At 39.7% G+C, this 11,939-nt stretch overlaps 1 protein-coding gene across 8 annotated transcripts in view; it reads left to right on the forward strand.

Moving 5' to 3' along the window:
- The window catches only part of LOC149421584 (uncharacterized), a 559,544-nt gene extending 549,272 nt beyond the window's left edge, over positions 1-10,272 (forward strand). For 2 of the 8 annotated variants that reach the window (XM_089634894.1, XM_089634896.1), the window contains exons 5-13: positions 804-1,075; positions 2,237-2,316; positions 3,222-3,361; positions 3,586-3,721; positions 7,183-7,263; positions 7,831-8,067; positions 8,277-8,855; positions 8,989-9,119; positions 9,602-10,272. In XM_089634894.1, coding sequence (XP_089491020.1) covers positions 804-1,075; positions 2,237-2,316; positions 3,222-3,361; positions 3,586-3,721; positions 7,183-7,263; positions 7,831-8,067; positions 8,277-8,855; positions 8,989-9,119; positions 9,602-9,668 — 1,723 coding nt within the window. In that variant the 3' untranslated portion in view covers positions 9,669-10,272. Of the gene's footprint in view, positions 1-803; positions 1,078-2,236; positions 2,317-3,221; positions 3,362-3,585; positions 3,722-7,182; positions 7,264-7,830; positions 8,068-8,276; positions 8,856-8,966; positions 9,120-9,601 lie in introns of all 8 variants that reach the window. The other 6 variants (XR_016302537.1, XM_089634895.1, XM_089634898.1 and 3 more) reach the window with 6 other exon arrangements.
- The last annotated feature ends 1,667 nt before the right edge of the window (positions 10,273-11,939 follow it).

Raw genomic sequence — 11,939 nt, forward strand, 5'->3', positions numbered from 1 at the left:
GTCATTTTGCTGTCCGGTGATTTTTTTTCAAATAAATACAAAAAAATATATGTTTGTATCACACATCGCCACTGATCACATTGCTACACGCGAGAGGGGATCACGTGATACGTGCTCTCTCTCCTCTGTTACCGTGCTGCTGGAACGAGACGGAGCGCGGACCACGTGACCCACCAGGCTTTACCCAGCTACTTACTCAGTTGCGATGCGTGGTGAAAATTTTTGTTGTTGTTGTTTTTAATTGAAAAAAATATCATTGTACAGCAAAGTGACATTTATATTTTCGACTCCTAATATTTATGTATTTGTTTATATTTTCTTCTGGTAATTCGCCAAATATCTTAATCCTCCGTACACCAACGACTTTGACTTTAGAATATGCTCAAGAATTTTTGGTTAAAATCCTTCGGGTACGTGCTTTTAAACCCTGTTTATATAAGTATATGTATAATTATGCCTAATATTATTTATCCATCGGTCTGTCAAGATTGAAGTACATATTTACATTATTTTACAGTATTTAGCGAACAGTATTCTTTTAGACTACGAAATACGCTTTGTAACTTTATATGCTTTTTGGTTTGGCATTTTCATTTAGCGAAAAGAGTGGCGATATAATAATCCCTAATTGCTTTTCATATAATCTCTGCAATCATTGTTGATTTTTTTCTCTGATCAACGTCATTAAATGAATAGATTTTTTGCCATCATAACGCCTCTAGGGGACGCTCAAGCGCTTTTATTTCGTAGTCTTGCTTATAATGTTCCCCGACTTCAATCGTCCGACCGTTCACGCATTGAAGTATCGCGCGCGCGCTTTCCAGCTCCTACGGCAGTCCTCAGCAGCCGCCGGGGAACTACCTGATCCAGCAGCAACCGGGCGGGCCCCGTCTGCTCGTCATGCAGCCCCCGCAGCAGCCGCCCCAGCAGCCGCAGCACCCGCAGCAACCGCAGCATCCCCAACACCCACAGCAGCCGCCGTACGGCAGGTCTCCACCGCGCGGCCCCGCCCCGCAGGACGCGCACAACACCACCAGCGAGGACAGTGATGACAGCGCGCAGCACCATGCTCCTATGGTTCGTTTTTTCCCTTATTGCTTTTTATTGTTCCTTGCTGTATGTTTTAAGTCCTTTCATACCACGTTAACGGAGACAATCCGTTTAACCAGATTGCTTTCCACGGCTGGAAATAGTGCCAAGCGTACATCGATCGCTTGCGGTAATATGTAGGCGAATGAATGGAGAGCTGTAGCGCCACGCTGCGTACTAGAACAATCGGTTCAACTTGTCAGCACAACGTCGTCGGTTGACCGACGATATGCGTGGCACTATGTCCAGCCCAAACGAATTCACAAGTTCAATGCAATTCATGTTAAAGTGAGAGTTTAAAACTAGTTTGCTGTATAATGTTGTACTTCAACGGATCAATATTATTATTCATTAGTGTGACATTACATCAATCTACTTTGTATTTAAATCCCAGAGAGACAAAATGAAGTGTTTATATATTTAACATTCCTCTCACTGTGAAAGTTGTCGATCAGCCCTATTCCTTCCTGCCGCCCTCGCCCAACCACCCACCACCCTACCGCCCAGTCCCCCGGTGTATTCACCACGAATCACTTCCGTCCCCGCTCCAGTCCAGACTTAAGAACCAACACGGGCAGCGGCCGCCTGCAACTGGAGGCGTTTACAATTTTTCGTTAATTTTTTACACAACAACTATCCTCAAGTGCCAAATTAGCACCGAGTTTTATAAGTGTTGCTCTACCTACGAAATTCAAACGCCCCAAGTGCAATTATTTTATCTGACTACCTGCGGCTGTTCAGTAGCGTTGTTTAGCGGTTTTCTCTTTTTCCTTTCCGAGGATAAACGCCCGTTTCCGAGTGGTGTGTGTTGTTGGCCTGGCTCGATGGTCAAGCCAGTGTCGGTTCTTAAGCCCCGGCTCGGCGACTCCCGAGTAATCATGCAGATCTCCCGATCCCGACGGCGATCGCTCAGCCTCACTGTACTCCCGAGCCTCGATCGGATTCGCGGCTGCTAACCCTGTCGCGTGGCTTCCGCGTTCTCTTTTCGGCTCCTAACAGAGACCGAGAAGCGGACGTCGGACGTGGCGTATTGCGGTGACAGCCGCCTATCCGGAGGATACTCGCGATGACTTAACCTCGTGATGTGTTACTTACGCCAATCTGTGGCCGTGAATTATATCTTGTACTTTATTTTTGGTGGGTACGCTGCCCGGGGACGCGGAGAGCTTTTTGCCAATACATTATTGCTCGGCGAGTCGGCGACCATTCCCCAAACAACAACAACAGGTAACAAGACCCACCGCGAGCGGCAACACCTCGCAGGGCGAGTTCCTCCTTCCACCTCTCTCGCGAATCTCCGTTTGTAGCTAATCTGCCCGCAGTTTGCGTCCATCCGTAACACGTTGTTGCGCCCCATTGCCCCGGAGCAGTAGGGGGAGCTCCGGATGACGGATGAGAGAATGGTGGAGCGCCGCGCCCGCCCTCGGGGTGTTGCCCCGCTGCTGTACAGCCGCTACCCTCTTCCGCGACTCTTCCCGGTGCAGGTGTTTGGCTTCTCTAGGTCTCTGCGCTCTACCTATGCCATACGCAGTGTTTATTAACAGCCTGCTTTTCTTCTTTCTGCTATCATCTACTTAACTCATTTCTCAAACCTCAGACGGTGCCTTTCTGTGTACGGTTTCCTATTTTCTTATTATTTTAACCTCCTCCCTATGTAAATTTTCCTCCTAATTCTTAATATTTACAATATAACATTTATCAACTAACTCTTCCAATGCAAACTACTCAGTTTTAAACAGAAGTAACTTGCGGGTCTATACATATGTATGTGTAAGTTTCACAATAGTCTCAAGACGCATGATTCTCGAATATATATTTTTTTAAATAACTGTTCACAAAAAATATATTTTTAAGCTTTGATCGTAACTTCTGTAATGTTTTATAATATATTATTATACCTTTAATTTATTTTCTTTCCGATGTTTCCCAAAACCGTCATTTTCATATATAGTCAATAGTTCATCAAAACTAAAACAAAAACACATGAAATCATTGGTTCGTTTACGTGCAATACATTCATTAATCACATCTAATATAGTCCGTTTCACACATATATGTGGTCTATGGTTGCTGGTTCCCAACTAGTGCGTGTGGGTTTAGGTGAGTGCGGTAATAACCCTATGTTTCCGCAGCAGGGAGGTGCTGTGAAGCGGCCGTCTCCTGAGCCAGCAGGAGTGGAGACGATACAAGGTGGCCCCATGGCAAAAACCGCCGCCAAGAAGCCCAAAGTACAGAAAAAGAAGAAGAAGAGGGACCCCAACGAACCCCAGAAGTAAGTAGCTACCCAAAAATAATAATCATTCGAAATATGAGTTTTAAAACAAGTACCTACCTACTCCTCTCAAGGATTTAATAGAATTGAGCCAATTTCAAATCACTTACTGACGTTTCTCTTTACAAAACCCTCACGTTTTAGTAGCAATTTTTCTCCCCGTTTTACCTCTGATATGAAAAATGTGCCCCATTAAACAGTATTTATTTTTGGTGCTTCTCCAGGCCAGTGTCGGCGTACGCGCTGTTCTTCAGAGACACGCAGGCGGCCATCAAGGGGCAGAACCCCAACGCTAGTTTCGGGGAGGTGTCCAAGATCGTGGCCTCCATGTGGGACGGACTGGACTCGGAACACAAGAGCGTGAGTTGTACATGTCGAATTATTTACTATTTACATTTTGCTTTTAGCGAAAATACCATTCATTCATTTAACAGAGGCGAGAGAACGGAGTGCTATCTCTTTGTTCTCGTATCGGGCAGTTATTGCTTGGATTACTAGGTAAATTTTGGATAGGGCCTGACACGCTTATTACGAATAATTTTTAGAAAAAAACTTTATATTCGCCTTAATTACAATAAAAGAAAACTTTTTGCATTTCGGGCGGCGGAAAATTATGCATTTTGATTTTCAATTGCGTAAAACCAAAATTCACTCCGCGAATCGATGTGGCGACATTAGGAACGCACTGTTATGTTGGTATCACTGATGCATTAACAAGAGCTAAATACGACCGTTGCTATCTTCGTGGGATACCTAGGTTTGTGTAACATGGTTTGTGATACAAAGGAAAGTGCCCCTTAATAACGCCTGCTCGCGTCAAGGCAAGAAAAACATCCCAGTTTTCAACTAGTTTACCGGCTACGCTAGGTTTGTGTAACATGGTTTGTGATACAAATCCATTTGTCTTCCACGAAGTTAGCCATAGTCGTATCTACGCAATGTATCAGGGATACCAACATAACAGTGACGTACCTAATGGCAGCTGATTGCCGCCGCATCGATTCGCGAAGTGAATTTTGGTTAACGCAATTGAAAATTTAAATTCATAATTTTCCGCCGCCCGAAATGCAAAAAGTTTTCTTTTATAGTAATTAAGGCGAATATAAAGTTTTTTTCTAAAAAATATTCGTAATAAGCGTGTCAGGCCCTATCCAAAAATTACCGATTACTATTATTGGTTGTGTAGTACACCCTCAACAGTGATGGTTTCCCTCAAGTTCTTTGACTTTAACACTAAATCCGATACTGAACCGAACACCGATGAGATATCGCGAAGAAACCTCGCGCCGCCTTGGGTAGTCTCGACGAGAGTGAAGAGCAAACATTTTATTTTCGTATCCACCTACGACATGCCATCTGTAATTTTTCCAGTACGAGAATTCCAGTACGGCATTGAATTAACATTCATCCAGATTTTTGATAATTTAATTACGTTGTAATTTATTTAGGTGCTTTTTAAGTGGCAGTTTGTTTTTAGAAATTACTAAAAGTGTGCACATGTCTGGTTCAGTGACCCGGCCGGTCCCGGCTGCTGTGTGCCTCCCATTCCCCGACACTAATTAAAATTCCTCTTCGATAAATATATTTTTTAAATTTAACAATGGAGAAAGTATAATATCGAAGCGGGCGCGAGTAATTTTGGATTTATTGCCATCCCAACCTCCCCCTTGTAATGGAGAAAGTTATAGCCGAGGTGATAGGTACTAATGGTGACGTAATTGAATTGAATTTACATTTTTTTTATTGTATTACTATTGTTGTAATAATATGAACTTCAGCGGGAATAATCCAGAAGTATTTCGTAAACTCCTGATTGTTCTTCCAAAATGTAATTCAACATAACTTTTTTTTACATCTTTTGTGCTACCAAAAAGTAACACGCTTCTTCCCCCGTGCATAAAATTACTTTTTAGAGTTTGTGAATAAATTTCTAATGAAAAATATTAAATTATATAATATATTTTCATGTAGATCAACAAACGCTGATTCTGAATATATTATTTTTTTAATATACACGGTGTCCGGAAACTCGTAGTACAAGCGGGAAACTGGAGAATCTACACCACATGGGGAACCCAAAAAAACATAAAGTTTTTTGATTTGAGCATTTTCAAAAAAAAAAAAAAAAAAACCAAAAAAAAATATTTTTCGGCTATTTTAGGGTTAAAGTTTTTTCTGGTGTTTAGGGTTGAATAACAGATGTTTTAACCCTGAAGAGCAGAAATATTTTATGATTACACCGGGTTAAATGAAGGGTGATTTCAAAATAATGCTTCAAATCCGAGTTTCTTCATTTGTTTTACTTTCAAATAGTTTTAATTAGTTGGGTACTTTGATCTTCAGTAATAATTTATAAGAATTTGATTAAAAAAAAAAAAAAAAAAATCAACTTCAAACTCGATTTACTCGATAACGAAAGCTCAAATAAAAAAAAAAATATACCACAAAATCGACTCCAAATGTGATGTAGATTCACCAGTTTCCCGCTTGTACTACGAGTTTCCGGACACCCTGTATTATTATTTGTAGAATTTATAAATCGTCATTTAAAAACGAATAAACCACAATCACATTAAAGCACACCGTTTACGTGAGTAATATATCTATGGTCCGAATTTTTCACGTCAAGGTTGCCGATTCGTGGAGAATTCCACAATTTACTCGGAATTTCTAAAATTTTCAAGAACTTTTTTGGAAGTTGAAAACCTTTTTGTTGGGAAATTGCGGGGATTCTGAGCATTTCTTGATTATCCAACTATATTGAAAAATGATATTTACAATAATTGTGAGACAGTATTTTAGTTTATAAAGTTTTCTTTCTCAACAAATAAAATATTTTTAAAATATATTTATACATATATATTGTGGGTAATTTAGAACACAAGCATTGGCAACCGTTTTCCATATTCACATTATAACTGATAAAATGTTGTAATGCAGGTAAATTGTTTATCATGTGCTATCGTGGATGTATTTTTTGAACTTTGGTTCAATACAATAACATTAGTGACGAGATGCTAACATTTTACCTAGTTTTCTTCAATGTTAAAAGCGAGTAATCCTACGAATAAAAAACGTCTCGGCTCCCATTCAAAATACAGCGCCGGTTGAAAAAAGTAGGCTTTTTGACACAGATACCATATATTTGGTGCGTTTTTCGTCTCCCGAGACCCGAAAAATTAAAAATTTGAAAATATTTTAACTATTAAAACTAAGTATAACAGTAAAAAATATACTGGTATTTAAGTTAAAAGGTCAGTTCGCTACACTAGGAAGTCGGGCAATAACAATCCATCTAGAACCTTTCATCCCTAAAATTAATTTAGAATTTCGTTTTTTTGCCCTTGTCTCATTCACACTCGTACATACATACTCTTCTGTTATTCTGACACATGGCCCAACTCGTATTTGGTTAATCGATTCTAATTCATTCGTGAGAATTAATACAGTCAGTGTGTTACGATTATTGCTAGCAAAAAGTTGCTTTCGACATCAAAATCGGCTTGGTGTTTTTTGTTTTACGAAATAATTCAACCATTTCGATTGTGTGATAATATTAGGTAATACGTTGTTCGATAATGCTGATCCCATCCCTAGAGATAAAATATTTTCTAATTGGCAACATTAAACTGTCAGTATTTAAATTTTATCGTTTTTAGCATCTCTTCTTCTCGATTTATAAACTTTATTTTTATATTTTTGTACAATTTTCATTGTTAAACATAAAAATTGCTAACCGGATATTTATACTATCGTTTTTAAGCTTTTAGCCAAAGTTCCCAACACTTTGTGGTGTGTTTCAATGTGTTATTGTTCTACAGGTTTATAAACAGAAGACAGAAGCCGCCAAGAAGGAATATCTCAAGGCGCTGGCGGCTTACAGGGCGAGTCTGGTCTCTAAGGTAAATTAATTCATTATTAAATTGACTTTCTGGTCAAAATCTTTCTTTCTATCCATGTTAGTTGAATTTGATTTTTTGAGGTTATGTTTACCGAAACAGGTGATATTTGAAACCATTCCATCTATAGAAATGGGCTACATGATTTCATTGACAAACTAAGATAAGGTTAAACGCCCTCGAAGTGATTTCTTACGAAAATTTATTACTTCAGTATTTTTTTATCTGTTTTAGTAAGTGCATTATTAAGTTTAAAATTACTCTTTTAATCATCTCTCATCTTGTGATTCAACAAGGTTTGACACGAGACTTAACCTTTAACCTCTCAATGACAAAGTTTCTCAAACAAAGTTAGAATCTTGCAACATTATCAGTTGGATTAACCACAGTTTTATTTGTGAGATGATAGTAGGTACTGTAGGAAGAACTCAAGTTTGTTTTCTTGAAATTAGGCACGTTTTGGAAGAACTAACCAGTGTTCCAATCTAATTTTATATTGTATTGTATTACTATCTATCTTATCATTTATTTGGAACAAAATGTAAACACTTTTATTTTTTTTTTATTCAGGGTGGAGGTGATCCTGACGGTGGCGGTGGAATATACGGAGGCCCCCCAGCAGCAGGGGGAGGCGGCGTGCCTTACGGTGCCCCCTACCCGCCCCATTACCCTGCGCAGGGTGGCTCCCCGCCGGCCCCCGCGCGCTCGCCGCTGCTGTCGCCCCCGCACCACATGGCCATGATGGGCATGGGACACATGGGCCCCCCGCCCCACCACCATCACAACCAGTACATGCACCATGCACAGGTACAAATACATTTCTTGATCCAAATAAATGAAAATATCAAGTTTCTCAGCCGACATTATTAAGTTATATCAATCTTTGTAGCTCTTTCTTGAGCCATTGTTTTAGACATGTTGGGGTGTCCGTTTTCTCCATATCTGCCCTGATGATAAAACATAAATAAAATTATGCATTTGTAACATTCAAGAAACTAATAAATTTTCTTTTCCAGCAACCACAATCAAATCAATTGCAACCACTAAGCTCTCCCCACCAATCCCCTCAACACCACGGACCAGGGAGCCAGCACATAGGGCCCCAGGGCCAGCCCCAACTGTCCCCCATGGGGCAACAGGGCCAGCAGATGGGCCCCCAGCAGGGCCAGCCTGGGCCCCAGATGGGCCAGCCCGGCCAGCAAGGACAACAGATGCCCCAACAGGGCCAGCAGATGAGCCAGCAAGGACAGCAGATGCCCCAGCAAGGGCAGCAGATGCCCCAGCAAACCCAGCAGATGCAACAACAGGTGCAAGGACAACAGATGCAACAGCAACAAGGACAACAAATGCAGCAACAGGGACAACAGCAGATGCAGCAACAAGGACAGCAGCAGCAGATGGGTCAACAGGGACAGCAACAGATGCCCCAGCAAGGACAAGGACAACAGCAGCAGCAGATGGGACAAGGCATGGGCCAGCAGATGATGAGTCCTCAGGGGCCCGGCGGGCCTCCTATGGGCCTACCCTCCCACCAGTCTCCCCCGCATGCGGCGCAACACAACCAACACCAAATGATGACTTCACATCAACAACAGGTGACTATTTAGCCTTGCCTTGTATTAGATCTGTCTTGTATTAGATGTATGCGTCTTGAAGTAATGTGATGTATTCAAGTGATGTCCTGGACAGTAGCTAACGTTCCATAGGATAATGATTATATGTTTCCAGCAATCCAGCAGTGGCAATGGGGAAGGGCGCACAACAGCGTGCATTCGCCACGGCTGCACTAATCCGGCCATAGCCAACAGTGAGTGGGAGGACGAGTACTGCTCCAATGAATGTGTCGTTAGCCACTGCAGGTACATCACATCACATAGCTGTTCTACAATTATCTGTGTTAATTTATATGTACATACTGGTCTATGTTCCTAATTAGCATTTATGTAAGGTCTATCAAACTCGCAACACCCAGACGACAGCGCCCAAATTATAACAAATTATATATCCATGTTAATATATTTTTGCACTGAAGTGAAAAATACAAATTTAATGTGATAGGTTCCTTTTGAAGATATGCAATACAAGGTGGCTCTTTTCTGTAAATAGTTTCTATTGCAAAGTAATAAAATTCTTGGAACATTCAAGATTTCTGCATATTTGTAGGTATAAGACATTCTACAGGGGCTTTGTATGCAATGCTTTTGAGTATTGTGTGTATACTATATACCTATATTGTGACTAATTATGATAAGTCCATGTGAATGTTTAATTTATTGTCCCTACAATAACCCATTAACGCAAAGTTTTATGTTATCTAACTTTTTGTTTGTTTTCTTTCCAGGGATGTATTCAGCTCCTGGGTGGCATCGAACAACAATCCAGCGCAAACCTATTCTGCCGTAAAATAGACGGCTACATGGCCCCAGGCATGAGGCCCTATGAGGTTTACACCAGGCGATCATGAAATGTGCATATTTATTACAAACAATAAACTCAATATTGCATTTCTCTGTAAATAGAATTCATTGTTATAATCTTTTATTGTTTTGATTGTTAGTAAGTTTGAATATATTTACGACAAGCTATGCTGATGACCACGCAAGGATAGGCTGAGTGCAGATGCACTGCGTACGGCTGTTGGATGTACGGGAGTGTCTAGCCTCTTCTAATAATAGCAATGAGAAGCAATCTCCTCCTCGATGATGAACGAGAGTTGGTTATCTTGGATGTTTATTTTGAAGGAAGTTGTGTTGGTTGTTTGGTGGTTGGAAGGTTGGTTGCGAGAGACGAGGGGAGACAATGGCAATGTGAAGTAAGCAATACATTACATATAGAACTAAGTGTAAGTTAAGCTATCTTGTAGTACTACCATTTGATAGTACGAGCAATAAACATATATTATGAACACTGTTTTAGGATAAACAATTCTGTATTATACGGAGAAGCCGCCGGTGAACTATTCTGATTATATAATTGTCGGATCCTTTATTACTATTTTAAAATGTAACTCTCCTCTTAGTGAATGAGGAAACCAATTGTATTGACCGGTTGATTTCTGATGAAGGTTCACTCTGTATTGTAAATACCATTTCATGAAGTACATATATTATATATTATCATGGTGTAAGATGCCATATTTAGGAGCGCATGTGTTGGATATTACCTATTATGTAAGAAGTAGACTTCCTAGACTCATACTAAAGATACAATCGCAGTTATTTGAGATTTATCTAATGTTAATAAAGGACTTTATTTTTATGGCGTGAACTCCTCTGAGGCAAGTGTATAGACGTACGTACAAGTACGAACCCAGTACGAACGGTGCAATCCATCACCAGCACCCTGCAACTCCAACTTGGCCCAATCGGACTGTAAGAATCCTAGTACCTATATGTATACTTGAATATTTTATAATAGGCCATTATTATGACAATTAGATGAGACATCATTGATAGACATTGGAAATATAATAAATAATAAGTTTATGCCTAGCATAGCCGAGTGAATGCGTATTAAATATATTGTAACATCACAATCCTTTTAACTATTATACTACTTAGTTCACTATTCCTCATCACCAAATATCCGTGGATAGTTCCGGGGCGGACGCAGCGCCCAAACCACTCCATCGATCAATGGATTCAGGATCTAGATATATTTTACAAACATCTTTAATGCCAAGTCCATTTTTCCTTTATTTACATTAATCAGTGCAATTTGTCATGTTGTTTATTGTAAAAATATTTATATGACGCGTTTACCCGTTTGCATTTGCTGGGTCCGCAATGCTGGAGTTATGACCATTCCTATTTTATTGTTAAAAGATCTTGAATCCATTTTATATTCATTTTAAAATTGTTTTTAAGGTTTATGTTTTGAATTGTTATAATTTAATCTGTAAAGCGGTAGTGAGGTTTCTGCATGATTATATTGCTAAAATATATTATGTGTTGTACCTGTGATTCTATGAAGAATTTAATATGACCAACCATTTGACGGGAGACCTACTATCACTACCTAGTGACCACTTAAATATTAAATCCATTTGGAAGACATTTATAATGTTTTAGATAGGAAAATGTCACTTTATGCTTATTATTACTTCAAAAATAAATTAAATACAATATAAAAACTCTTTTAATATGTATCCACCTCCTTTTTTTCCCTGTGTTGATTTTTATTCTGGAAGCATACAGCTATTATCGGTTTCTACAAGGCTTTGAAGCGGAATCTAGTCTGGGATATTGGAGCAATGAGTTTTCCTCCTGAGTGGAGCGGAGTTTTAATAAATAAATGCAGATAAATTTTATTTATTAATGTACATAATGAACCATTTTGAAAGGTCCATCAAACTTAACTATCACACATTAATATTCAGGAATCAAACCCCCAACCCTGACTCAAAGTCAAGTGTGTAAGATCATTACGGTATGGAGGCCACATTACGATAACGGTTTACAGCGCAGTCCACTGAGACTTTTCTGTGCGGCAGCCTGGAGCGGCGCATGATACCATCGCTCTGAAGATGAGCCTATTTATTACCTCTTGGCAACACTGCAGTCTGTATTCAAAAGAACGGGTATTTGCTGATTTGACTATTTGTTATTCTGTGAAATAAAGTTATCGTTAATAAAGCTTTAAACAAAAAGCCTTAAAAAACTGAAAGCTTAAAAAGATCA

The sequence above is a fragment of the Hesperophylax consimilis genome, chromosome 8, assembly GCF_061612785.1.
Source record: "Hesperophylax consimilis isolate HC1 chromosome 8, BYU_Hcon_1.0, whole genome shotgun sequence".
NCBI lineage: Eukaryota > Metazoa > Arthropoda > Insecta > Trichoptera > Limnephilidae > Hesperophylax > Hesperophylax consimilis.